At 44.7% G+C, this 26,774-nt stretch overlaps 1 protein-coding gene across 1 annotated transcript in view; it reads right to left on the bottom strand.

Moving 5' to 3' along the window:
* Positions 1-26,774, bottom strand: part of WDR5 (WD repeat domain 5) — a 1,892,625-nt gene that overhangs the window by 1,103,846 nt on the left and 762,005 nt on the right. Inside the window, exon 9 of the mRNA XM_044058043.1 lies at positions 13,435-13,490. Within this exon, the coding sequence (XP_043913978.1) occupies positions 13,435-13,490 (56 nt within the window). The remainder of the gene's footprint in view (positions 1-13,434; positions 13,491-26,774) is intronic.

Genomic DNA, 26,774 nt, shown 5'->3' with positions numbered 1-26,774 from the left:
AGACGAAAAGGAAAGGCCTTTGTGCAACATCTCAGTTAAATATTGCAGAATCTGAGGAATATTTGGGACAAGAGGATTTTGGCCTTTAGCCTGGTTCCAGGCGCAGAATCTTTTCAATTTGTCTGAGTAGGTTTTCCTGGTGCTGGGTCTCCTGGCCTCCAGAATGACATCCATAACAGCTGTAGAGAGAAGTGTTGACTGGTTGTTTAGATAATCTGCCATGCCGCCAGATTTAAAGTCTTGAGCTGGCTGTGTAGAATCTGATTGTTTTGCTGAGTCAGCAGGTGAGGAATTTGAGGTAAAATCCATGGTGGGCCTTGAGCCATGTTCCTTAATACTGGATACCAGTGTTGGCGTGGCCAGTCTGGAGCAATGAGTATCATTTGTGGCCTCTATAATCTGGCTTTTAGCAGCACATTTGCCAGAAGAGGCAGTGGAGGAAAGGCATACACTGTTAGTGTTTTCCAATTGAATGAGAGGGTGTCCACTTTCCAAGCTAGTGTGTGGCATGTCCTTGTGCAAAACTTTCGCAGTTGGTAGTTTTGTGGGGAGGCAAACAGATCTATGTCTGGGCTCCCCCATTTTTGAGTCATCATTGTGAATACTTGTGGGTCTAGTTTCCACTCGTGAGGATCCATGATATTTCTGCTTAGTCTGCCAATGTTTTTTCTTTCCTGGCAGGAATTGTGCTTGTAGTTGAACTTGGTAGGTCAGTGCTGTGTTCCACAAGGTCATTGCTTGCCTGCATAGGGGGTAGGAATGTGTGCCCCCTTGTTTATGTACCACATCACTGTGGTGTTGTCCGTCTTTATTAGAAGTTGTCCTGGATGTAGGAGGTCCTTGAAAGCTGTTAGGGCATTTTGTACAGCTAGCATCTCTTTTTGATTGATGTGGAGATGCATTTGATCTGCAAACCATTTGCCCTGAATACACTGTCCTGCCATGTGTGCTCTCCAGGCGTAATCCGATGCATCTGTTGTCATTGTTTGCCTGGCTGTGGGCAAGGTGAAAGGCTGACCCTTGTTGAGGTGACATGCCTGAGCCCACCATAGAAACTCCTGTTGAAGGCAGGGAATTAGTGGTATTTTGTTTCCAACCTGTGGCTGTGTTGAGTCCATACGCTTTTCAGGTACCATTGTAATTTCCTCATATGCAGTTTGGCATATGGTATTAGTATGCAAGATGCCATGAATCCCAAAGCCTGCAGAATTTTTCTTGCAGGGAGTTGGGTCTTCGTTGCCATCATTTTGAAGTATTGCGTCAGTTGTCCTTGCTTGTCTGGTGTGAGATAAGCCATCTGGGCCGTTGTATTTAAGCTGACACCCAGGAATATTATGTCTTGTGAGGGCACTAGTTTTGACTTCTTTTTGTTTACTGTGTACCCTAGGCAACTTAGTAGGTTTTTTACAAACGCCAGATGTTTTAAAAGAATGGCCTTGCTGTCTGCTTGAATAAGGCAGTCATCCAGGTATGGATATATTTGGATTCCTCTTTGTCTGCAGTATGCAATTACTGGTGCCAGGCATTTTGTGAAGACTCTGGGCGCAGTAGATAAGCCAAAGGGCAGTGCAGAGAATTGGTAATGAGTTGTACCTGCTATAAATCGGAGGTATCTTCTGCAATTTTGTCTGATAGGGACATGCAGGCATGCCTCCTTGAGGTCCGTTACTAGCCAAGCCTTCTTGCCCAGCATGGGAAGAAGTTGCTGTAGTGTGAGCATCTTGAATTTGGGTACTTCCAGGTATGTGTTTAGAATTGAAAGGTCCAAAATGGGTCTCCAGGCTTTGTCCTTTCGGGGAACCAGAAAGAGTCTTGAGTAAAATCCTTGTCCTTGCTCCTGTGTAGGAACCTGTTGAATGGCTCTCATGTCCATGAGTGCTGTAATTTGTCTTTGAGCCTCTGCCCATTGATTTGATGGCAGGTTTGGCATTCCTTTTATCCTTGGTAAAGTGTGAAAGTGGAACCTGTATCCTTGAGTTAAAATATTTAGGACCCATTTGTCTTTTGTGATGATGTGCCAATTGTCTGCAAAAAGTGCAAGTTTTCCTCCCAAGGGAGCTGCCAAGAGGGATTTGCTTGGCAGTCTGAGGGGTAAGTCATTGTGGTTGTCTTCTGATAGTTTGAGACCTGTCTTCTCCTCCTTTCTGGGTTGTGGCACCCCATTGCCGTGGCTTGTAAGAGCCTTGTGGCTGACCTCTGCCCCTTGGGCGTCTGTATTTGCCCCTCTGAGGTCTGTCAGAAGTTGGAAAGGACCAGTTTTTGGTTGGACCTGTAAAAAATCCTTGACCGTCTGCACAGATTTTGCCTTATCCTCCAGTTTCTTTAAAACCTCTGCTGCTTTCACACGAAATAAAACATCCTGCTGTTAGGGTGCATCCAATAACTTTGCTTTAACATGATCAGGTAAAGTTTGTTCTTTTAACCAAGCATGCCTATGAATGACAGACCCTGTTACAGCTGCTCTGCAAGAAGCTTCCAATGAATCAAATCCACATTGCAAAGTATGTTTTCCCACTTGTTCTGCTGCATGCAACAAATCTTGCATTTCCTTGTAATCAGGCTGCTCTGTATGTGTGCTCTTTTTTTGTTTTAATTGAGACATCAAATATTGTTGATATTTCAGTATGTGAAACTGGCAATTTAAGGCCCTCATAGCTAGAGTAGCGGAGTTATATACTTTCTTTCCCCATCTGTCTATTGTTCCAGAATCCCTTTCAGACGGTACAGGATTTTTAGCAATAAAGGCCTTAACCCCTTTGAGAACCTGGGAAATGGTTTCTGGGTCAGCAACAGGGCTTTTATATAGGAATTTATGTGAGTCAGGGACTCTGTAGTATCTGTCTGGTTTGGCTGGTACAGGAGGTAATGAATCTGGGTTAAGGCTAGATTCTGAATAAACATCATCCACAATTGTCTAACACAGGTGGAATAGAAAGGGGTCTGTGCTGGGGTAGTAAGAGGAATTCTCGGAGCCTTTTCTTAGAATCAGAGTAATTATGGCCTTCCCAGTGGAAATATTCCCTCATGGTATGTAAAGTTTCCTCAAAAAGAGTAGTCTTCTGGGGGAGATGCTGAAGGAATAGACTCTTCAGCATCAGAGTCTTCATAAGGGGGAAAAAGAGTACTCCTGTTCCTCAGAAGAATCTGAGGTAATGGAAACCCGGTCAGAGGAAGCGTAGTCCTCCTCTTGTCTAGGCCTTTTGTCAGGTGGAGGATGGGAACCCCTGATTAGGGTAATTAAGTCTTCGGCCATCTTAAGCATCTGTTTCTTAGGCATGGGGCCTTGCACTGGAGACTGCTGTACAGGCTTCCTTACTTTTAATGGAGTTTTCAGTTTTGCAAAGGGTTTAATAGTAAGTGTAGTAGGTCTGAAGACACCTTCAGCAGCTGACTGCCTTTCAACTGCACCGGAATCCCCATCAGCCATGGAGTCGGAAGGGCCTAAAGATAAAGGCTCTGGAGGCCCTGCAATCTCCGCTTGGGAGTTGGATGCAGGCTGGGGTTCTAAATCAGCGGTCGTCACGGGCTGCGTAGCCACCTCACTGAAAACCGGAGAACCGGCGACTGGCCTAGCAGAGGCCTCGGTGTTTGGTATGGGTCTCGGCTGCCTGTCCTTATCTTTGCACTTTTTATGCATCCCGGTCGTCAGTTGCTCCGACGGCATGGTATAATTAAATTTTCTACCAAAATAATGTTGGGCGAAATCAAACCGACATTTAATAGTTCGTTTGTTAAACCTAGCACAAAACCGACAACCTGTGACGTCGTGGTCTGGGCCTAGGCAAGGGGTACAATAAGAATGAAAATCCTTATGAGGTTATTTGCTTCCCACAAGAAATGCAATTAACTTTTTCTGACATCGGACTGAGGCAATAAAAGGTTCCCCAACGGGGTACTTAGCTTTATTGAAGACTTCGGTCTGAAATTCGATTTGAAAATCTCAGGAGTCGGCCGACCGGCACTTGCGAACTGCTTTTGCTTTGGGCACCACGCGGCAAGACAGACTGGGTAAAATGACATTGGCTGCCTCTTTTATACCCCTGTCGCACTGACATCAGGGAAGAATCGACAGCAACCGACGCTGGACCAAGACTTTGGAACTTGGGCCGACTGTGGGACCGCCTGACGGCAGATAACCCAAGTGTGATGACTGCAGCAGTGTAACACGATGTACATCAGACATAATCAGAATCCTGCTCCTGCCTCTTCTGGACAGACTAACTGGATAGCACCCTGATGGAACTCATCTTCTAAGACACGTGGAATCAGTCCCCTTTGCTGTTTTGGAGGGGCTGGGAACACCCGGCTGGGGGAAAGGCTTTCCAAAACTGAAGGGAGTAACTACTTTTTGATAATCTGCAGTACTCATTTCGTCTTGGGTGATCAGTTCACAATGTCTGAGTAGAGGGAATCTTCCTCTTCCAGGAGGGAAAAGGGGGGTGGGGTTGAGATGGATTTTAGGAGGTAGAATATAGTCACAGTTGCTCCCAGGGAGGGGCTGGGTTCTTGGTCCATCTAGGGTTTGTCACTTTCTATTATACCTGAGCTTTTTCTCCCTCAGTGGTTAGGTTTTTCCCCCCTTGTTTATGTGGATAGAGCCAAGACTTGCTGGGATACTTCCTGTTGTATTCTAGGGGTAGAGGAAGCATCACTTAATGAGAAACTAGCTGACCACCAAATCTTTATAGTCACTGCAGAAAGAGACTTGACGCTTGCTTCAACAACAAGACTGACCTTTTTTTTTTTTTTTTTTTGGCACCTGTACATATGATTTTGTACCAGTTTGCTCCCTAGATCTAACGGTTGTATGGGCATATTGAAGGTGCCCTAAAGCTTTAGAATCCGCTGGACAGCTAGCTTAGACTACTGTAACAGTGATCTAATGATGAACATCAAAAGGTTCAATGAATGAAAATGAGAAGTTATGTACTTACCATAACGTTCCATGTTAGTTGTCTTCTTCTCGCCTTCTTTCTTGCTGGATGGGTTCGGAGCCGAACCTCGGCTCCGACTCGGCCTATTACTAAAGCTCGAGAGCTATTTTTACCGGCTCGAGGCTATCCTATGTCCCATAATGCTAGGTGCGATATACCCAGATCTCGTTTGATAGCTAACACTATGTACATGCATGTCCCCAGCATGACTGAAAATATATATATATATATATATATATATATATATATATATATATATATAGCTACCTCTATACATCTAGGTATACAAAAACTCTTATAAGAGTAAGAGGTAGCTAAGGAGATAACTCTCATAACACATTTCAGAAGATACTCTCGGTCTTGCCAGGCTAGGGGGATGGTGGGTGGGATGCAAGAAAGAAGGTGAGAAAAAGACAACTAACATGGAACGTTATGGTAAGTACACAGCTTCTCAATGTTAAGTTGTCAATCTCGCTTTCATTCTTGCTGGATGGGACAGCGTCCCTAGCACCTTAGTCCTGGGTGGCTTAATGGAACAAACTCGAGTACAGTGGAACCAAAATCAGCCCTACTTCTAGAGGTCATGTCCAGCTTGTAATGAGAAATGAAGGAATGAGGAGTGGCCCATGTGGCCGCTGCACAAATGGAATCCATAGGCAATCTTGCCTAAAAGGCTACTGAAGAAGCTAATGCTCTGGTTGAATGAGCTCTGGGCTTAATAGGGAGCTCTTTATGCCTCAATTGGTAAATCAACATAACAGAGGTCAACCACCTGGACAAGGTTACTTTGGAAACTGGCAGGCCTTGTTTCCCTTCCGCGTAAGACAGGAAGAGCTGCTCTGATTTCCTCGTCTGTTTGGTTCTATCCAGGTAGAATCGTAATTGACGGTGAATGTCTAGACAATGTAACTTCAGTTCAGACCTATTGGTATAAAGTGGGACGAAAACAGGAAGATCGATGGTCTGATTCAGATTTTTTTCAGACAGTACTTTGGGTAAAAAGGACGGATTAGTCCTAAGTGACACTATCTTTGTGAAAAACAAGGTAAGGAGGGTGAACACAAAGGGCTTGAAGTTCTGATACCCTTCTCGCTGAAGTGATGGCTACTAAAAACAGTGTTTTCCAAGAGAGCAACTTTAATGAACAGGAAGCCGCAGGTTCAAAGGGAGGGAGAATTAAAGACGACAGCACCAAATTTAGGTCCCATGGTGGGGGAGGATCTTTTACCGGGGGCCTAAGTAAGAGGGTGCCTTTTAGAAAGGCTTTACAAAGTTTGTGTGATATAATGCTGGTCTCTGGCAATCCAACGTGAAAATTCGCAATGGCTGCCAAATGAACTCTGATGGTGGCTGAAGAAGATCCCTTTTGAAAAAGTTCTGACACCTTTCGTGGTGGATGGTCTCCCCTCAGGTTCTGGGCTGTAAAAGGGTCAACTTGTTTCTCCCCTGCCCAAACAGAGAAACGCTTCATTTGCTAGCATAAGTCTTTCTGGTAGTAGACTTGTGCGAAGCGAGGATGATGTCACAAACTGAATGAGAGATTGAGGGAAGCCTGGCTAGGGTTGTAAGTGGAGCAACCAAGCTGTGAGGTTGAGAGATTGAAGAGACTGATGCAGCCCGCCCGACTGATGTGTCAGAAGATCTGGCGCTGGGTCCAGATGCCAGGGTTGATCTAGCAGAAGACGTTGCAGGAACGGGAACCAAATTTGTCGAGGCCAGTAAGGGGCAACAAGGATCATTCTGGATCTCAGAACAGTTGCTTTCTGGATTAGCTGAGTAATTAAGGGAAAGGGGGGGGGAAGCATACAGAAGACCCCGGGGCCAATCGTGGACTAGAGCATCTCTGGGGGGGGGGGGGAGACCTGGGAGAGGGAAGAGGGTGAAGAAGTCTGGGCACTTGCTGTTTTGAAGGGTTGCAAAAAGATCGCAGCAAGGCTGACCCCACCTCCTGAAGATTTTTTCCGCTACTAGCTGGTTGAGAGACCACTCGTGGGGCATGAGAATGGCTCTGCTCAGACTGTCCGCTATGACGTTGGACTTCCCGGGGATATGCGTTGCTACCAGAAACCGTTGAGAAGAGATTGCCCATTGCCACAGTCCGAGTGCTTCTCGACATAGGGGGTAGGATCTGGTTCCGCCCTGCTTGTTGATGTACCACACTACAGACATATTTGTCTGTCTGAACTGCAATAGTCCCAGCGGGTAGAAAGTCTTGAAGGGCCTGCAACGCTAAAAGCACCGCTCTCATTTCCAAGACATTTATGTGTAGTTGGCTTTCGAAAGTCTGCCATGTGCCCTGGACTGTCCTGCCCTGCAAATGCCCCCCCCACCCGATCAGCGAGGCATCCGTTGTCACAGTAGCCACAGGAAGAGGAAGGACAAAGGGTCTGCCCTGAAGAACCTGAGGGGAGACCATCCACCACGAAAGGTGTCTTTTGCATGACTGAGTGATTAGAATGCTGTGTGACCTTGGAAGCTGTTGAAAGGACCACTGGGAAAACAGCATCCATTGCAGGATCCGCATGTGAAAGCGAGCTAGGGGGAGTAATGTGATAGTTGCTGCCATTAGACCTAGGGTTTTTAGTACGAATCTGGCCTGGACTCTGCTCTCTTGTAGTAGGATATGAACATGACCTCGAATGTCTGAAATCCTTTGTACAGGCAGTTTTGCTGACAGTTCTACAGTGTTTAAAACGGCGCCTATGAAGGTAATAGACTGACAAGGTGACAAGGCAGACTTTACGGTGTTTATAGAGATACCTAGCTTGTTGCAAATTTGGAGAGTATAATCTCTGGAATGAAGTAGCTGACGCTTGGTGGTGGCAGTAAGGAGCCAGTCGTCTAAGAATGGAAACACCTGGAATCCTTTTCGTCTCGGGTGAGCCGCAACCACTGCCATGCATTTGGTAAACACCCTGGGGGCTGTGGTCAGGCCAAAGGGCAGGGCTCTGAATTGGTAATGACTGGCTCCCAACTGGAAGCGTAGAAACCTCCTGGAGCGCCTGTTCATTTTGATATGATAGTACGCATCCTGAAGGTCTATAGAGCACATCCAATTGTCCTGACCCAGGAAGGGTAGAATGGACTGAAGCGTGACCATCCGGAATTTCATTCTTTGAACAGACTTGTTCAGCCTGCTGAGATCCAAAATAGGTCTCCAGTCCCCTGTCTTTTTTGGCACCAAAAAGAACTTTGAGTAGACTCCGGATCCTTGCTGGTCTGCTGGGACTGGCTGGATGGCTCTTTTTTCTAGCAGCTTTGAAATTTCTAGTGCTGCTTGATCCCTCAGACCGGGTGGAACGTCTGGAAGGGGCCCTTTTGGTGGTTGTGGGATTTGAATAAAGGGAATTTTGTAACCCTCGGATATGATCGACCGTACCCAATTGTCTTGCGTGAGGGAATGCCAGGCTTCTGGCAGTGATAGTCTTCCCCCGACTGACTCCGAAGGTGGACAGTCGGGCAGCTCCTCAGGGGTGCTGGAAGGGTTTGTCAGAGAAGGATTCTCTGCTACCCTGATTCTGTGGACCCCCCCTACCCCTCGGGCGGCGTCTATTATTGCTCCCTCCTCTGCCTCTGGAGGGAAGCTCACCACGTGCATCAGGCAGTATTCCCTGAGGTTTGCGGATCCACATTTTCCCACCTTTCTGACCCTTAGGGTATGGTCTAGAAGGGGTAGAAAAATGGACTCCTACGGCAGAGAGAGTCTTGCCTTCTTGCTCGCACCTGGTCAATGTATCCTTCACTTGTGGTCCAAACAAGGCAGAACCATCAAAGGGGGTGTTAGTGAAAGACGCCTTGATGGGGTCAGCAAAATTGCAAAGCCGCATCCAGGCGTGTCTCCTTAGAGCAACGCCCGTGCTTGCAGCCCTACTTGCTCCATCGGCTGCATAGGAAATGAGCCGCATGGAGAAGTTGATAATAGAGTTTGGGGTCACCAGCTGGGAGTTTATCTTTTCCTGAGACCCCGCAGCTGATGGGTCCTGCAAGGTATCACCCAGTTCCTTGAGAAGGTCTCTCTGGAGACGGGTGAAATGGCACAAATTCAGCAACCGCATAGCAAAGATCGCTGAGGAAAACATCCGCTTGCCATACCTGTCTATAGTCCTAGATTCCTTATTAGGAGGATGGACAGGTACTGAAGGGTCAGCCAACTCCTTTTTAGTGGCCGCCGCCACCACCATAGCATCAACAGGGATGTCCTTAGTTAGAAACTGCTTGTCAGAAGGGGCTGTAATAAATTTTGTAGGCCTCCGGGGAGTTGGTTCCATAGTATCCAGAGCAGTCCATGCCTTTCGAGCCAACACATCCATGAGCGGGTCGAAAGGTGGCGACACCCAAGAGTTGGAAGGGCGAGAACCGAATGCATCCAGGTACACCGACTCATCCTCAGAAGGGTTAAGGGCAGACCAGTTTCCCCTCTGCTTAAGAATCTCCAGGATGTCAGAAAATGAGACATCCTCAGAGGGGGGCCTTGGGGACCCTTCGGAGTCATCCAAGTCAGTGTCCGATGTGACTGACTCAGGGGAGTCTACATGCTTCCTCTTGCATTTTCTCTTTCGAGGGGGCTCCCCTGAAGGATAAGGGGAGGCCTCGGAAGAGGAGGATACGCCCAATGGGGCTACCTGTAGCATCGGTTCTCCATGCTCGGGATCGAGAGAACGGGTAGAGACTGAAGCAGGCACCATAGAGGGAGGAGCCGAAGGAGCCGACCATGGAGCAGGCACAGGGGCCAGCGCACTCTTCATGACCTCAAAGGTGCCCCTATCAGGCAGGGAAGGGGGTCCCCGCTCTGAAGAGAGAAAGACTCCTCCCAGCACCAAGAGGGATGGCTTAGAGGCCGATGGGGCCTAACTCACCTGCGTCGAAGCTCCGAGAGGGAGAATGGGGTCGGACAAGGGTCCGATGCCACTCGCCCCCTCGGAGCAGACGAGAGAGTCCCGGCGCCCGGATCCCTCCAAGGATGAAACCAAGGAAGAGATCGGAGCCGACGAGTGAGCCAAAAGGGGTGGTATCGGCTCCGACATTCCGACGGTCCCAACCCCTACAATCTCCGGCTCCGAGCTCACAGGAAGAGTCGGAGGAGGAATCGAAGAGAGAGTAGTGAAAGCCACTGCCTGATGAGGAGGGCTATGCAACATTTGGCCCAGTGCCTGCAACTTAAGTAGTCTGCTAACCACCCTCTCGAGGTCATGTTCCAACAGCCTGGAAGACCGAGAGGAATGAGACCTGTGACTCTGCTCCGATAACAAGGGAGACTTCGGAGTCGAATGGACCGATTCCAGGGAAGGAGACCTGGAACGTTTCTTGCTCGAAGATGGCTCCGACAGCAGAGTTGGAGCCAATTGAGGCCTCGAATCATCGGTTCCAGCCAGAACCGATGCAGTGGTAGTAGTAGCACCGCTCGGTGACGGCTCTGAACATGGAGCCGATGGTTTGGCGGGCTTAGAAGGTTTGCCCAACGAAGGCTTAGCCGGGGAACCTTCAGGCTTTAACAAGCATCTCAAAATAAGCTTGTTTCTGCGTTCCTGCAGGACTCTTGGGCTGAACGCATGGCAGACAGAACAAGAGTCCTGCAGGTGCAGAGGGCCCAAGTAATATACACAAGAAGTGTGACTGTCTGTCAGAGACATCTTCTGACAGCACGAGTCACACTTCTTGAAGCCCGAGACCTTAGTGTCTTTAGACATCCTGAAAAGGGATGACTGGCAGACAAGGACAACTAAGGGAGGTCTAGTCACAATCACCAAACACACACAAAGAAATTGTAACGGACCAGTATATAACAAAACCCCACACTTATTAATACAATCTAACTAGGCACACACATGCAACTACAGACAATAAGTATGAAAGAGGATTGGCCAAGGGCCTAACTATTAGGTGAGGGGAAAAAACTGTATAGAAACTACCTAAGAGGGAATCCTAAACAGGGATCTAAAGGGTAGTAACTATAAAACACTTATCGCTAATATTTTAACCCAAAAAGCTGACTAAAACTAAGAAAATTTTTTAATACAAACTGAGCCGGCAAAAAGACGCAACCTCGTAGCTGAAGCGGCAAACGAGATCTGGGTATATCACGCCTAGCATTATGGGACATAGGATAGCCTTGAGCCGATAAAAATAGCTCTCGAGCTTTAGTAATAGGCCGAGTCGGAGCCGAACCCATCCAGCAAGAATGAAGGCGAGACTGACAACTTAACATTAACTATTCCTGGGCTCAGTCTTGGAAGACAAAACTATGGCAGCATAGTGTCAACTACTAAAATGTATTGACTGTGCAACCTGTTAATCAGCTGTGAAAACTGTAGTTCTACAAACCATCCTTGTAAATAATCATAAATAAGGAAATTGTGCAACACTATAGAGTTTAAAGGTGTCAGAAGAAAAAATTCAAGCAAGTCACATCTGCCTCAGGTGATGAAAAACTTCTTTATTTGCAGCTAACCAGATTACAGCAGCATGTTGGCCAAGATGATCTCAATCTGATCAGCTTGTTTACAGACATCAACTTTTATACTTTCCTGTTACTAGCCAAAATAGCTTTTGTTACATTTCTGACAGTTGGCTATGAAAAACATCTAGGATCACAAATTACCTCAGAAAAGAATGCTTTACCTCAAAACCACAGCTAGTGTAGAATGTTTACCTCAAAACCACAGCTAGCGTAGAATATTCAAAAAGGTACAGCATTTAGATGATAACTTAAACGCATACCAACCATGTCCTCAGAAAACTTTTGAAAATTAATCTTGGGATGAGGAATACCATCCGTAGCTCGTTTTATACCCTCTCTAGCCCAGGGACGATAAACTGAAATAGTTGGTTCTTGTCCAACATCTCCTGCTTGTGGGTTTGCAACTTGTATTAAGGGAAGTGCTTCTGAATGGTCAGAAAGTTTAATAGCCCAACGTCCTTGCCCTGCTGGTCCTGACCCCAACTGCATAGGTTGGTCTACCCGCTGCAAAGCAACCCTAGGTACCACGGGAATCTGTGGGCAAACTGGAGGGGCCACAACACCTCCCCGAGCAGCCAACAACCCACCCTGCTGTACAGATCCCACATCTCCAGACCGAAACTGAGGAGGTTCCCCTGGCATGGCAGCAGCAACTCCACCATACGGTGGGGCAATTGCCCGCCCCTGCACTGCACAAACTGTGTGCTCATCCTCCCCATCTAAAAACAAAGCCACTTTTCCACCTGGCACCAGTGATCCCCCCTGATCCATTCCCTGTCTCTCACGACACTGTTCCTCCTCCACAGCTCGTCCACTTGCTTCTTCCAACCACCCCCGTGCCCGGGGAAATCCCAACTGTCTCCGCCCCCTAGCTCCAGTTCCTGCATCCCCCTCCAACCAATCCCGCATAGGCACCCTCATTCAGTGTACTATCAAAACCACACTTCAACTTCCACTTCCTCAAAAATTCAACATTACCCCTGTCGACAAGGTTAAATTAAATTAAAAGAAAAATTTATTTTTCATCCTATCTGAACCAGTTGAGACTCAGTTTCCCCTTTTGGTTTAGAAACCGTCCCTCAGATAGGGATCAGAGCGCGGCCGGCCTCTTTCCAACGACAAATCAGTCGGAGGGCTTTCCGTCGAGGGAATCTTATGATGAGAAACCCTCACCTGCACAGGTTTTTCGGTCTCTCTGTCGGTCTGATCCATATCTTCGTAGAGGTTTCCGGTCCGAAGGACCAAAATGTCAGAAGAAAAAATTCAAGCGAGTCACATCTGCCTCAGGTGATGAAAATCTTTATTTGCAGCTAACCAGATTACAGCAGCATGTTGGCCAAGATGATCTCAATCTGATCAGCTTGTTTACTGACATCAACTTTTATACTTTCCTGTTACTAGCCAAAATAGCTTTTGTTACATTTCTGACAGTTGGCTATGAAAAACATCTAGGATCACAAATTACCTCAGAAAAGAAAGCTTTACCTCAAAACCACAGCTAGTGTAGAATGTTCGAAAAGGAACAGCATACTTAGTTCAACAGTGGTAGCTGGAATTTTCCACAGCCTGCCTCAGTAAATTAACTCTTATTCAGAAGTATAGAAAACAGATGTTATTCAAGTTCATAAGCAAACTACATCTATCATAGGTAAAGCCCATCTTTAATAAACATGGTTCAATGACCTTTTCTTACCAACACTTCAGCAAATAGCATATTCATTTTGCTAGATGGGAGAAAGAGTATCTGGAAAAAACATTCCATGCAGGTGCTGATTTATTCATCGTCACAACTGTACATCTTGGGATTAAGTTTAAATTGCTGTGTTACAAAACAGGAATGTTCATGAAATACAAATGGGATTTCTGAGCTGGTATGTGTAAATGGATTACTGTACTCATTTCTTAGTTCCCACCTAAAAGCGTAAGCAAGGTAATAAGTACTACCAATGCAATAAATTTATTTCTGAAACATGACAAAATTAACTGAACAAGTCAGTAAAAGCAGTCTGAAAGACCATCAAATTTTAGAAAAGATGCACTTACCAGAGACCATCATAACTGCTTGAGACAATTAAAGACCCATCCCTATTAAAATGAACCTGAAAAAATACAAAAAACAAGAATTTGAACAAAAATCGCAGTTGTTCCAAACTAATGCAATATAAACTCTGCCCGTTAGGAATCATCCAATTTAAATTTCCATTATAATAAATACTAAAAATGTCAACATATATGATGCTCCACCATACAAGACTAGTGCAAATGTCTTGGTCACCAAAAATTCGATTACATTAATTCCTGATAATGCTATTAGCAGATCGCTGCTCAGGCAGATATTTTCACAAACATCCATATGCAACTAACAGTGGGTAAAACTGCCTTCCAGTTTATAGCCTGCTACAGACCACCCTCCCAAACCCAGGAACCCCACTCGGCCTTCCTGAGAACACTGGAAAATATGAAGATCTCTCCAAACACCATTATATTGGGCGACTTCAACTACCCAAACATAGACTGGGAGCATTACTCTAGCTCTAACACTCTAGCCCAAAGGTTCCTAGAATTTATAAACTCAAATGCTATGGAACAACTTGTTACCACTCCCACAAGAGGGGAAAACATACTGGACCTGATCATCACCAACATGGGAACTCTATGCTCCAGACCAGAAGTGTATCCCTCATTGGTAAGATCAGACCATAAACTAATCTCACTGGATATTCACATCCCGACTCCACCCCCTGCCCAGAAAACCACAGTGAAAAACTTCTCTAATGCAAATTTTACACTCCTCAAAACCGAGGTGGAATCCTTCAAAGCCCCCGGGCCTGTGGAAAATACGTCCCAGACCGCAGAATCCTTTATAAACGCATTCTATGAACACCTTCAGGAATGCATGGATCATGCCATCCCAAATAAAACCAAGTCCCAATCCTCCAAAGGCAGACGTCCTGTCTGGTGGACCCCAGCCATAAACAAACTATACAATAGAAGGAGGAAGGTACTACATGATAGAGCAAAATCCCAAAAAGGGAAGGCATCTCTGATCAGTATTAGCAAAAAAACTACGGGCACTCATAAAATCGTCTAAGGCCAGCTTCGAGAGAAAAATTGCACAGGACACTAAGGATAATCACAAGGCTTTCTTTAGCTATGTTAGGAACCTGGGTGAGAATTCCCAGATATGCTCAGAATTAGTCCAAAATGACAAAAAATACACCGAACCCACAGACATTGCCAACATCCTAGCTGACAGGTTCAGCGCAAACTCCATCCCCACCAAAAGGGCAAATATCTATCCCAGTAGAGTGCTGCCCCCCTGACATCTCAGATGCTCAGGTAAGAGCTGCCCTCTCCAAAGCAAAAAACACAGCATCAATGGGACCAGACGGTGTCCCGGGCTGCGTCCTACATGAACTCCAAGAAGAGCTAAACCCAAACATAAAACTACTGTTCAATCTCAGCCTTACTACAGGATATGTACCCAAAGAGTGGCGTACAGCAACAGTGGTCCCTCTCCACAAAGGTGGTGCCTCAATGGATCCTGGAAACTATCACCCCATAAGCCTGACTAGCTTGGTCTGCAAAGCTATGGAAAGGATCATCATGGACCTCATAAATAAAGATATTGGGGACCTACAGACACTTGATCCTACCCAGTTTGGCTTTAAGGGCAGATCCTGCCTCTTAAACCTGGTTGATTTCTTTGAAACAGTCACTAAGGCCATTGACGAGGGGAAGGTGGTCCACACAGCCTACCTGGACCTCGCAAAAGCCTTCGATACAATACCCCACTCGGGCATTATAGATAAGCTCACCAGCTTAAATATAAACCCCTATGTCACTAGATGGGTTGCAAACTGGCTCAAGGACAGAACCCACATGGTTAGAATTGCTGGAGACATGTCAGACTCCAAACCAGTTACAAGTGGCGTCCCACAAGGCTCAGTCCTGGGACCTCTCTTGTTCGGTATATATTTCTCGGAGGTACAGGCCAACACGGAAGGACTGTGGCTGACAAAGTTTGCAGATGACTGCAAACTGGGCGCCATAATCGACACTCCAGCCGACACAAGCATCCTCCAAAAGGGCCTCATAGAAACAGACAACTGGTGCCAGAGCCATGGCCTCAAGCTAAACGCCAAAAGTGTATAGTCATCCCTTTGGCAAAAACAAAGTGCCCACAAATTATCACATAGGTGGTAATCCATTAAGTACAGAAGAAGTAATTAGGGACCTGGGGACCCAAGTTGATAGCAATCTCTCATTTGACAACCACGTGGCCAAAGTGGTTAGAAAAACATTTTATATAGCCCACCTAATCATGAAGGGATTCACATCTAGATCAGGGGACGTCATCGTGCCTCTTAACTCATCCCTCATCAGGCCCATAATTGAGTACAATGCCCCTTTTGGGATGTACCTTACCAGACACCTGCAGCAACTGGAAAGACCCCAAAAGTACCTCATCAAGAGGATCAAAGGGCTCAAACAGATGCCATATGCTGCCCGGTTAAAGAAACTCCAGCTCTACTCAGTGGCATACCGCATGTTCAGAGGCGATCTGTGCCTGACATGTAAAGCCATGTCCAACCTGAAATTAATGGACATGCTGCACCTCAGAAAATCCAAATCCCATCGAGCTATGCGCTCGAGAGACTTGAACCTCAGCACTGAAATAAATAGGACATGCTGGAGGGACAGATTCATAACCCAGAGGCTCCCTTCACTCTGGAATAAAATCCCAGTCCAGGTTAGGCAGAGTCCCTCCTCATTGACTCTCTTCAAGAGGAATCTTGATGAGTGGATGGGAGATCGTAGGTTTACCCCGGGTATCACTTCTGTGTCACTGTTAGAGAGGCACAGTATACTAACCTCAAAAAAGGGCATAGCAAAATTATTTTAAAATGGGTGGCGAAAGCCAAACACACTCTGGCTAGGCTTATAAATGCCCTAGGGCAGATAGCCTAGTATGAACCTATGAACCTATATCACCATTTGTTTTACTTTTAAAAACATGTCAACACAGGACTTAGTGCTAGTGCTACTTTTAAAAACATCATTTAAGACACACGACTGTTGACACTAAGGTTTCTACTCTTCCCCATTTTTATTAAGAAACAAAATCCACTGTGCAAATGCAAGAAATGTTTCAAAACTCTGAAAAATTATATATATCCTTATACTAGAAAACATCAGGATGTGGTGCAGCAGATAAAGTAGGTGCCTCAGAGCAAGAAGTTCTCCAGTTTGATTCTCAGCTGGGGTGCCTTCTGTGTGGAGACTGCATGTCCCCCCCACTGTTGGGGGGTGGGTTCCGTCTGGGTGTTCCAGTTTCCTCCCTCATTCCAAAGACATGGTGAAGGTGGAATGGACACTCTAAACTGGTCATAGATGTGAGTGCGTCTGAGAGTGTGTGCTAAGGAAAAACAGCTGCTTCAGGGCTAGCAACCTAGTGGTGTGAACCTTGGCTCTAGATGACGGTCACTAGAAGTGACACCACGATCCTACTGGAAAAAATGGGAAAAGGGGCTGTACCCGAAGGATCCTAATATTAAAAACTGTCGTATTTGCTTAACCCTGACACTCAATTTTTAAGCAACTGATACAACTCCAAAGATATGCACATTTATTTGTTCAGACAGGGTAAGCAAACATTTTAGACAAACATGTGGCAAGGTTAGGTCATCAAGGGCAGTGCTACAAACTACCACCAAAAAAAAAGTACAGTTTTGTACTTGCCATAAATGTAGATGTTCGAGTGTACACCCTGCTGCAGTCATCACACTTGGGTTATCCTTTCGTCAGGCGGTCCCGCAGTCGGCCGGAATTCCAAAGTCTTGGTCCGGCGTCGGTTGCTGTCGCTTCTTCCCTGACGTCAGTGCGCCAGGGCTATATATAATGCATCCGACGCCATTTTCTTCAGTTTTTCTTGCCCCAGATGTCAGTTGCCCCCAAAAAGGTGTTCAGTAATTAGAATGAAATTAAGTAATTTTTGCACCAACACAAAATCCCTCCAGCTATAAGCAAATACATCAGGGAGGTATTGTAGAGATTTTAGCCAGTTAGATCAGAGGGGATGGAGGGAGGGTAACCTGGACTGCAGCAGGGTGTACACTCCAACATCTACATTTATGGTAGGTACAAAACTGTACTATGTTCATCGTGTTACCCTGCTGCAGTCATCACACTTGGGTAGAATCCCAAAGCTAAGGATGGGTGGAGGAGTTTTAGAGGGTTAGAGGAGGCTAGAAGGCCCTGTAGAACTGCAGTGGCGAAGCCAGCTCTAGTCTTAGAGTAAAGTGTTAAGTGATGGTGTTTGGTAAAGGTGTGTACTGAACTCCAAGTTGCAGCTTCCAAAATCTCCTTGGTAGGAACCCCCCTGAGGAAGGCTGTTGATGTAGCTGTTGCCCTGGTAGAGTGGGACCTAATGGTAACAGGAACTGGTTTTCCATGATGGGTATAGCAAAGACGAATGCAATGTCCTATCCATTTGGAAATGGTCTGTTTTGATATGGCCTTCCCTTGTGAAGCTGTAGCATAGGATACAAAGAGCTGGTCAGATTTTCTGAAAGCCTTAGTTTTATCCAAGTAGTAACGAAGTTGCCTGTGAATGTCCAAGGAATGCAGGAGTCTTTCTCCTTTGTTCTGTGGATTTGGGAAGAAGGTGGGTAAGTGGATGGTTTGATTTAAAGCCACACTGGAAACCACCTTAGGCATGAAGGAAGGATTAGTCCGTAGAGAAACTCTGTCTTGATGGAAAATGAGGAAAGGAGGTTCCACTGCCATTAGTGCCTGCAGCTCTGAGACTCTTCTAGCTGAAGTTATTGCTAGCAGCAAGGCAGTCTTCCATGATAGAAACTGTAGATCTGCAGAGAAAGCTGGTTCATGGGAGGTAGCGTAAGTTTTTCCAGAACAAAATTAAGGTCCCATGTTGGTGTAGGTGCTCTCCTGGGGGGCCTAATGTTTTTTGCCCCTCTGAGGAACTGCCTTAGAAGTGGATGCGAAAATAAGGGTGGATCAGTGTTGTAGTGGGCTGAAATAGCTGATGCATGGATTTTAATGGAAGAAAAACAGAGAAAACAGATTTTAATGGAAGAAAAACAGAAAGACACAGCTGTATCCCCTTTCGCTGTCGTAATTACAGCCTTTCCTGTGTGTACCGGATAACCCCTATCTTTGCCCCTCCCCCTTCTCCCCAACTTTCTCCTGGAGTTTTCAAAACCCCTTCAAACTTTTGGCGCCATCTCTAAACTGTCCGTTCTCCGCTGCTGGCGTCCTTGGTTGAGCATCTACACCTTTAGTAAGTTTACCTTTTGTTACTTTGTATCGCTGTTTTCCACTGTCAATACTATTGTGTTTTGTCTGTTATAGTATAATAATAGCTTTTACATAATTTGGATTTACTGCCTGATAACCTAGCTGTGTGACGGTAATTGGCTTGCTATTAAATGCAATCTGTGTTTCAGTACACCTTTATGAATGCTGTCAGGAATTGCTGTGGATTAACGCACTAAAATTTACTTCAGTGTGCGTGATCTATACTTTCATTACAAGCTGGTATCTCTCGTCTTAAAGACTGCTACTGCTTATGTAACTTCATGAAAAGTATAGAGATTGCGGCTAATTAGTTTTATATTGCTAACGCATTTGCCAAAGTGGGTTGCTTGTGCTTAAAACTGTCCGTTTTGGGTGGCTTGTGCTTAGCTAAACTCTGTTTGAAATACGACAGTGTCATATGTAATATGTAATTTCAGTCCCACATTGTATATCTGGGTAGTCTAAAAGCGTAGAACTGCTTTATCTATAGCGACATCGCCTCGCCTAGTTAGTTGTGTCCTATCTGCTAAACGGAGTGTTTTGAGACTTGATTTTTTTCTTATACACGCACAACTGTTGAAAAACACTTCTAAACTGTTGTAAAATATGGATATTGGCCTGCCAGTTAAGTAGCGCCCTTTGTAGAACGATATATATATTTTTTTGAAATGCTTTATTCTTATTGATTCAGTTTAATTGCATAATACTTCAGTAGCTTCCAATCTATCTTTATACACTGCGCCATTGACCTACATTCCTATTATTACTTGGGTGTAACACGGAGCGTTCGCAGAAGATACTGATTCTGCAAGCTACACTCTGCAAATGATAATTTAAAGATGCGCCTTATTTTGCTACAGTCCACATTTAAAGCCCGTTCTTAAGGCACATTGTACTACAATATTTTAGCCTATTTCGCTGTTCCAAGTTGTACAATTTAGTACATTGAATGTCCACTTTTTATTCTATGATAGTCTGCCCTGTAACTACTATAACCCCTCACAGACTTATAATTGAATATGATTTATTAATAATTCACTGCAACTTGTAATTTTTGCAATTTATTCTGCTTACTGCTCTAACGGATACTGAGTTATTACCTACTAAAGTATAATTTATATCTCTTTTTTCTGTTGTTCTCCAGCTTTTGCCCTGATTTATCCCTTGTGACTACTCCTGGGTGGACCCCAAAACTAATATTTTTACAACGTCTGCCAATTGCTCAAAGCATTCTCAACAAACTCTGCTGCCTCAACCAAGCCTCTCCCAGACGAATCCAAGGAAGTATGTGCCTCAGCTGCCTAGCCTTAATGGTATAATCTGTAAACCCTGTTAGGTGTTCTGTTGCTCCCTGCCAGGCAAGCCAGCAGCCTAAACCCCTCTTATTTTCCTATCCATGTTCTTCCCTCTCATCTAGTTCCCCGATTAACTCTTGCTTCTCCCTTAGTCCAACCCTGTCCACGGTGTGCCCTGGTGTGCTAATGTGCACTTTGCATTTGTCTACTAGTTGGCATCCTCTCCCCGCTAATATCTACTTTTATTTCACTACTCTAATATTCTCCTTAAACTCTAACTTCTCCTTTTCTCCCTCTCTCTCTTTTTATACTATAGCCCACTCCTACCCACTATTTCCAGGTCCTCTATACTTACCTTTCTGCTAGTCAACATTCCATTGATTGGTTTTCGATCCTCCCCTGACCCCCCTTTGGTTTTACCCACTCCGTTCGCCCTGCGGGCTCACTCTGCTCCCCTACCCTGCCCCCAATTCTCACCCACCCCCAGTAGCTCTACCTTTATCTCCCCATAACCACACCCACCTTGAATTTTGGCCAATCAAAAACCACAACTCTAACTCCCATTCCTTCCCACCTAATTAACTTAATCTTCCTCTCATTGATTTATCACCTAGCCAATCGAACTTATTTACCATCTCAGCTCCCACCCACAACCCACATACCACCCTCTAATCCTTCACAACTCTCCACTCATTCACCTTTATTAGTCACTAAATAATTCATTTACCTACACCTCTCTTACTACCACATCTAATTTTACAACTAAATAGCCTTAAATAGCCCCTCTTCACAATGCTTCCAAAACCCTCATTCTTACTAACTCTACTCCTTACCTTAACCTATCTTTACTACCTCACCCAGCCCAGTTATTCCTACCATTCCCAACACTTCCATGTAACTAACCATCTTACCTCTTCTCTCTCACACTCAAACACCCCAATTTCACCACACCTGTGCCCTATAGAAAAACATTTACTTTTTCCATACAAACTTATCACCTCTCAAAAATGCTCTACACACATAGTTGTTTCCAAATCCTACCAAATCATAAGAGAACCAAATCTATTCTCTAAACTATCCAATTATTTCTCCAAACTATTCCGATATTTCATTAGCAACCTTCTATCTGGTGACATCCATCCTAACCCAGGTCCTACCTCCTCATCCAGTTCAGGCAAATCCTTACTACTTACCTCCTTAAACTCCCAAAGTATAGTTAACAAAATCCCTAACCTCCATGCCTGGTTGATACGCAATAAACCAGGCATCCTATCTCTTTCAGAAACATGGCTAAAGCCCCATATAAAAGACTCTGAAATAATTCCACCAAACTATTCTATCATTGGAAAAGACAGGTCCCACAAGAAAGGTGGAGGAGTAGCTCTCCTCTACTCATCCTCCATGTCAGTTACACCTTATAACAAACCTACTCCTCAATTTAACAACGCTAAACTACTCATAACTCTACTTCAAATTAACAAACACAAACACATGTATCATTTCCCTCTATATCCCCCCAGAGGATATTTCCACACTCGAAGACATCGTCTCCTGGCTCACCAACAACATTAGCAATGAAACAATAATCTTAAGTGATGTGAATATCAACTGGGCCTCAATCCAGTCTCCCACACACACACTCGACATCAACCTACATAATTTTTTACAACTTGTCACCTCTATAACACACCCCTCAAAAAACCTCTCCAACGGCAGCATCCTGGATTGGAACTTAGTCTCTCATTCCCATTATTGCTCAAACAATGGTACTCTCCCAGATTCTCTTAGTGACCACCTACCCATCTACACCTACAGACTCCCCTTACTACAAGATCGCACCCACAATTATATTACCTTACGTAACCAAAAAAACTTCAACCCATCAACCTTTGTTAACTCCCTAAAAGCAATAAACTGGAACTGTCTAAAATCCTTACCTTTAGATAATGCAGTTGCCCACTTCAACACAACTTTCTTAAATATACTAGACGTCCTTGCCCTACTAAGAACAAAGAGAATAAAAATTAAAACCGCCCCTTGGCTTACCAAAAACACACTAGCTACAATGTGGCAAAGAGATAAAGTCTGGGCACACTATCAGAAAAATAAGTCCCCCCCTCACCCTTAATGAATATAAAATACTTAGAAACAGGGTAAAAAAAGCTCATCATCCATGATCGACAAAATAACTTTTCTATACTCCAAAACAATAAAACAAATCCTCAGAAATTCTGGAAAGGTGTCTCCACTCTACTTAATCCCAGTAAACCTGTCAACCCCACCCCAGACCCTAATGCCCCAGATGCCGACTTAGCTATTCAATTCAACTCTTTTTTTCATTGATTCTATTTTAAAATTAACCTCTTCTTTCTCTAACACTTTCGCCAACTCACCCCCATCTACCCCATACAACACCCCACCCTGCACTACTACCACTCCCCCTCTCACATCTACTAACTCTGTACCCTCTACCTCTGGCTCCTACTCTCACTTCCTCCACATCTTCACCCACTAATACCCCCTCTCCACACTCCCCACCAGTCACACTAAGACCCATACCCACTTCTACTATTCAAAAACTTCAGAAACTAAAACCTAGCACTAACGCTCCTGATAACATCCCTTCCTAATTTCTTAGCATATCTGTTGAAGCAACTGCCTACCCCATTAGCATACTAATCAATCGCTCTATCCAAGAAGGCATAGTTCCCCAAATCTGGAAAAAAGCCTTCATCATACCTTTACATAAGGGTGGTAACAATAACAATGTTAATAACTTTCGCCCCATCGCTATCCTCTCTCCCATCGCTAAACTCCTGGAAAAATGTATTCAACTACAACTACTTCCTTATCTCTTAGATAACCACCTGCTAACTCCTACACAACATGGATTCAGACCTAATCACAGCACTATGACAGCACTCCTCTCCTTCCTTGAAACTGTAAATAAAGCCCGGGACTCGGGCCTTATTGTCTCTACCCTTCTACTCTACCTCTCTAAAGCCTTTGATACCATCTCACACAGGCTGCTTCTAACCAAACTTGCAAAACTTAACCTATCTCCCTCATCATTGAACTGGTTCTCCAGCTACTTAACCAATAGATATCAAGCAGTAAAATGGAAAAAGGCAACCTACTCATTCCTTAATACCCCAACCGGAGTTCCCCAAGGCTCCATATTAGGACCCCTCCTCTTCAACATATTTATAAATGATTTCCATACCGCTATCCCCCTCTCTCCAATATCATCCAATATGCAGATGATTCTACCATTATCTGTTCTGCCACATCTATCCCCTCCCTCCTAAAACTAACCCAGGATGCTTTTTCAACCACTGAGCAATGGATGAAAAGTAATCACTGGGCACTAAATGCCTCTAAAACCAAGTTAATGATTTTCACCCCCTCTAAAGTCAACTCTAACAATATAAACATCTTCTCTATTACTAGTCAAAATAACATTCCTCTGGAGCTAGTGTCAGAGACCAAACTACTTGGAGTCCAAATTGACAACCAACTATAAAATTCAACTCCCATCTACAACTAAATATAAAAAAAAAAAAACATAAAAAAATAGGTATGCTTTATCGGCAAAAGTACTTCCTTACAACTGCCACTAAAATCACTCTTTCCACTTCCTTTCTTATTCCTTCCCTTCTCTATGGAGCCCCTCTTCTAACTAATCTGCAAACATCTTTAAAAACACAGCTCTCCTCCTGTTGCAACAAAATTGCCAGGTTTGCTACCAGCCAAAAGTCTTCTACCCACCATTGTTCCTCTCTCCAACAACTAAAATGGCTAGAACTACCCAAACATCTCACCTATACTCAACTATCCCTCGCTCATAAGCTCATTTTCAACCCCTCCCTCTGTCCCTCCCTGTCCACTGTCTTTAAACTGCACCTTCCTGATCAAGTATTAAGGTCCAACAACCAAAATCTACTTGAAATATATAAACCTACTCGTCCCCCAAGCAAACATCTTCTATCACATGGCCTTGCACGCCTCTGGAACTCCCTACCTCCATCAATTCGTACCACCTCTAACCATTTTAATTTCAAAAAATCTCTTCATTCTTACCTAGCATTACAGTGGGAATGCTCCTGCTTCCACCCCACATAAACACTAAAATTCACAAGTTGTCCTAACTCTAGCACACTCATTAAATTTAGGCATCTGCTAGAATACTGTCTTGAGATTCTGCAAGAGTACTGACTCTTAACTTGTACCGAATTCTCATTTTAACTTTGTACACCCCTTATAATGTGTATTTGATACAAGTTTCATTAATTATCAGCTTATTTGTAATGTTTGTTTATAATATGGATTTCCTGCTTGAATTGTTACAATGTATAATGCATTTGTATTGTTTGTTTTAATATGTATTCCTGCTTGAATTGTTACAATGTATAATAATCTCTAATAACCTAATGTAACATTATTTTGTCTGGAGCTTTTCTCCCCAGGACTCCATTGAAAACGGGTTCATCTTGGCCCAATGAACTATCCTGGTAAATGAACTGCAAATAAATAAATAAATAAAATAAAAAGAAAGTCCTTTGTGCAACATCTCAGTTAAATACTGTAGAATCTGAGGCATGTGAGGCTGAAGTGTGTTTTGGCCTTTAGCTTGGTTCCAGGCGCAAAACCTTTTCCATTTATTCGAATAGGCCTTCCTGGTGCTGGGCCTCCTAGCTTCCAGAATAACATTCATAACTGCTTGGGAAAGAGGAGCTGGCTTGATGCTTAGGTGATTTGCCATGCAGCCAGATTTAAGGTTTTGAGTTGGCTGTGAAGAATCTGATTGTTTTGCTGCGTGAGCAAATGGGCAATTTGTGGTAAAATCCAAGGTGGGCCCTGGGCCATATTCCTCAATAGTGGGTACCAGTGCTGGCGTGGCCAGTCTGGGGCTATGAGTATCAGTCGTGGTCTCTCCTTTCTGACTTTCAGAAGCACCTTTGTGAGAAGAGACAATGGAGGGAAGGCATATACTGCCAGGTTTTTCCAACTGAATGAGAGTATCAGTCGTGGTGTCTCTCCTTCCTGACTTTTAGAAGCATCCTTGTGAGGAGAGGCAATGGAGGGAAGGCATATACTGTCAGGTTTTTCCAGCTGAATGAGAGTTCGTCCACTTTCCAAGCTTGATGGTGAAGTGTCCTTGTACAAAATTTTGTTAGTTGATAGCTTTGAGGGCTGGCAAACAAGTCTATGTCTGGAAGGCCCCATTTTTGAGTTATTATTGCAAATACTTGTGGATCCAGTTTCCACTCGTGGGGATCCATGATGTTTCTGCTGAGGTCGTCTGCCAATGTGTTCTTTTTTCCTGGCAGGAATTGAGCTTGTAACTGAACTTGGTAAGCCAGAGCTGTGTTCCACAAGGTCATTGCTTGCCTGCCATAGAGGGTAGGAGTGTGTACCCCCTTGTTTATGTACCACATTACTGTGGTGTTGTCCGTCCTTATTGTAAATTGTCCTGGATGTAACAGATTCTTGAAGGCTGTCAGAGCATTCTGTACAGCTAAGCATCTCTTTTTGATTGATGTGCAGATTCCTTTGATCTGCAGTCCATACACCTTGAACGCACTGTCCTGCCATGTGCCCCCCCCCCAGGCATAGTCCGATGCATCTGTTTGCCTGGCTGGGGGCCAGGTGAAAGGCTGACCCTTGTTGAGGCAACATGCCTGTGACCACCACAGAAACTTCTGTTGTAGGCAGGGAATGAGAGATATCATTGTGTCACAAGCTGTGGCTGTGTTGAGACCATACGCTTTTTAGGTACCACTGTAACTTCCTCATATGCAGCTTTGCAAATGGTATTAGTAGTATGCAAGATGCCATGAAGCCCAAGGCCTGCAGAAATTTTCTTGCAGGTAGTTGGGTCTTTGTTGCCATTGTTTTGAAATATTGAGTCAGTTGTAGTTGTTTGTCTGGTGTCAGATAAGCCTTCTGGGCCGTTGTATTCAAGCTGGCACCCAGGAATGTCATGTTTTGTGAGGGAACTAGTTTTGATTTCTTTTTGTTTACTGTGTACCCCAGGCAACTTAGATGTTTTACAAAAGCCAGATGTTGTAAGAGGGTGTTCTTACTTTCTGCTTGGATGAGGCAGTCGTCCAGGTATGGGTATATTTGAATTCCTCTTTGTCTGCAGTATGCAATTACTGGTGCCAGGCATTTTGTGAAGACCCTGGGCGCAGTAGATAAGCCAAAGGGCAGTGCAGAGAATTGGTAATGGGTTGAACCTGCAATGAAACGGAGGTATCTTCTGCAACTTTGTCTGATAGGGATATGCAGGTATGCCTCCTTGAGGTCCAACGTTACTAGCCATGCTTTCTTGCCCAACATGGGAAGAAGCTGCTGTAGTGTTAGCATCTTGAATTTGGGTACTTGTAAGAAGGTGTTTAGAATTGAAAGGTCCAGAACTGGTCTCCAAGCATTATCCTTTCTGGGAACTAGAAAGAGTCTTGAGTAAAATCCTTGGCCTTGCTCTGGAGTAGGTACCAGCTGAATGGCTCTCATGTCCATGAGAGCTGTAATTTGTTTTTGTGCCTCTGCCCATTGATTTTGTGGCAGGTTTGGCATTCCTCTTTTCATTGGCAAGGTGTGAAAATGGAATCTGTATCCTCGTGAAATTATGTCTAGGACCCATTTGTCCTTTGTGACAATGTGCCAGTTGTCTTGAAAAAAGTGTGAGTTTTCCTCCCAAGGGGGCTGCCAAGAGAGTGTTGCTTGTCCAGATGAGGTGCAAATCATTGAGTTTGCCTTCTGGTA

This window comes from Protopterus annectens, chromosome 16.part0, assembly GCF_019279795.1.
Source record: "Protopterus annectens isolate FY-2018-M chromosome 16.part0, PAN1.0, whole genome shotgun sequence".
NCBI lineage: Eukaryota > Metazoa > Chordata > Ceratodontiformes > Protopteridae > Protopterus > Protopterus annectens.
The sequence above is the reverse complement of the archived record's forward strand: the minus strand, read 5'-3'. Positions and strand labels throughout refer to the sequence as shown.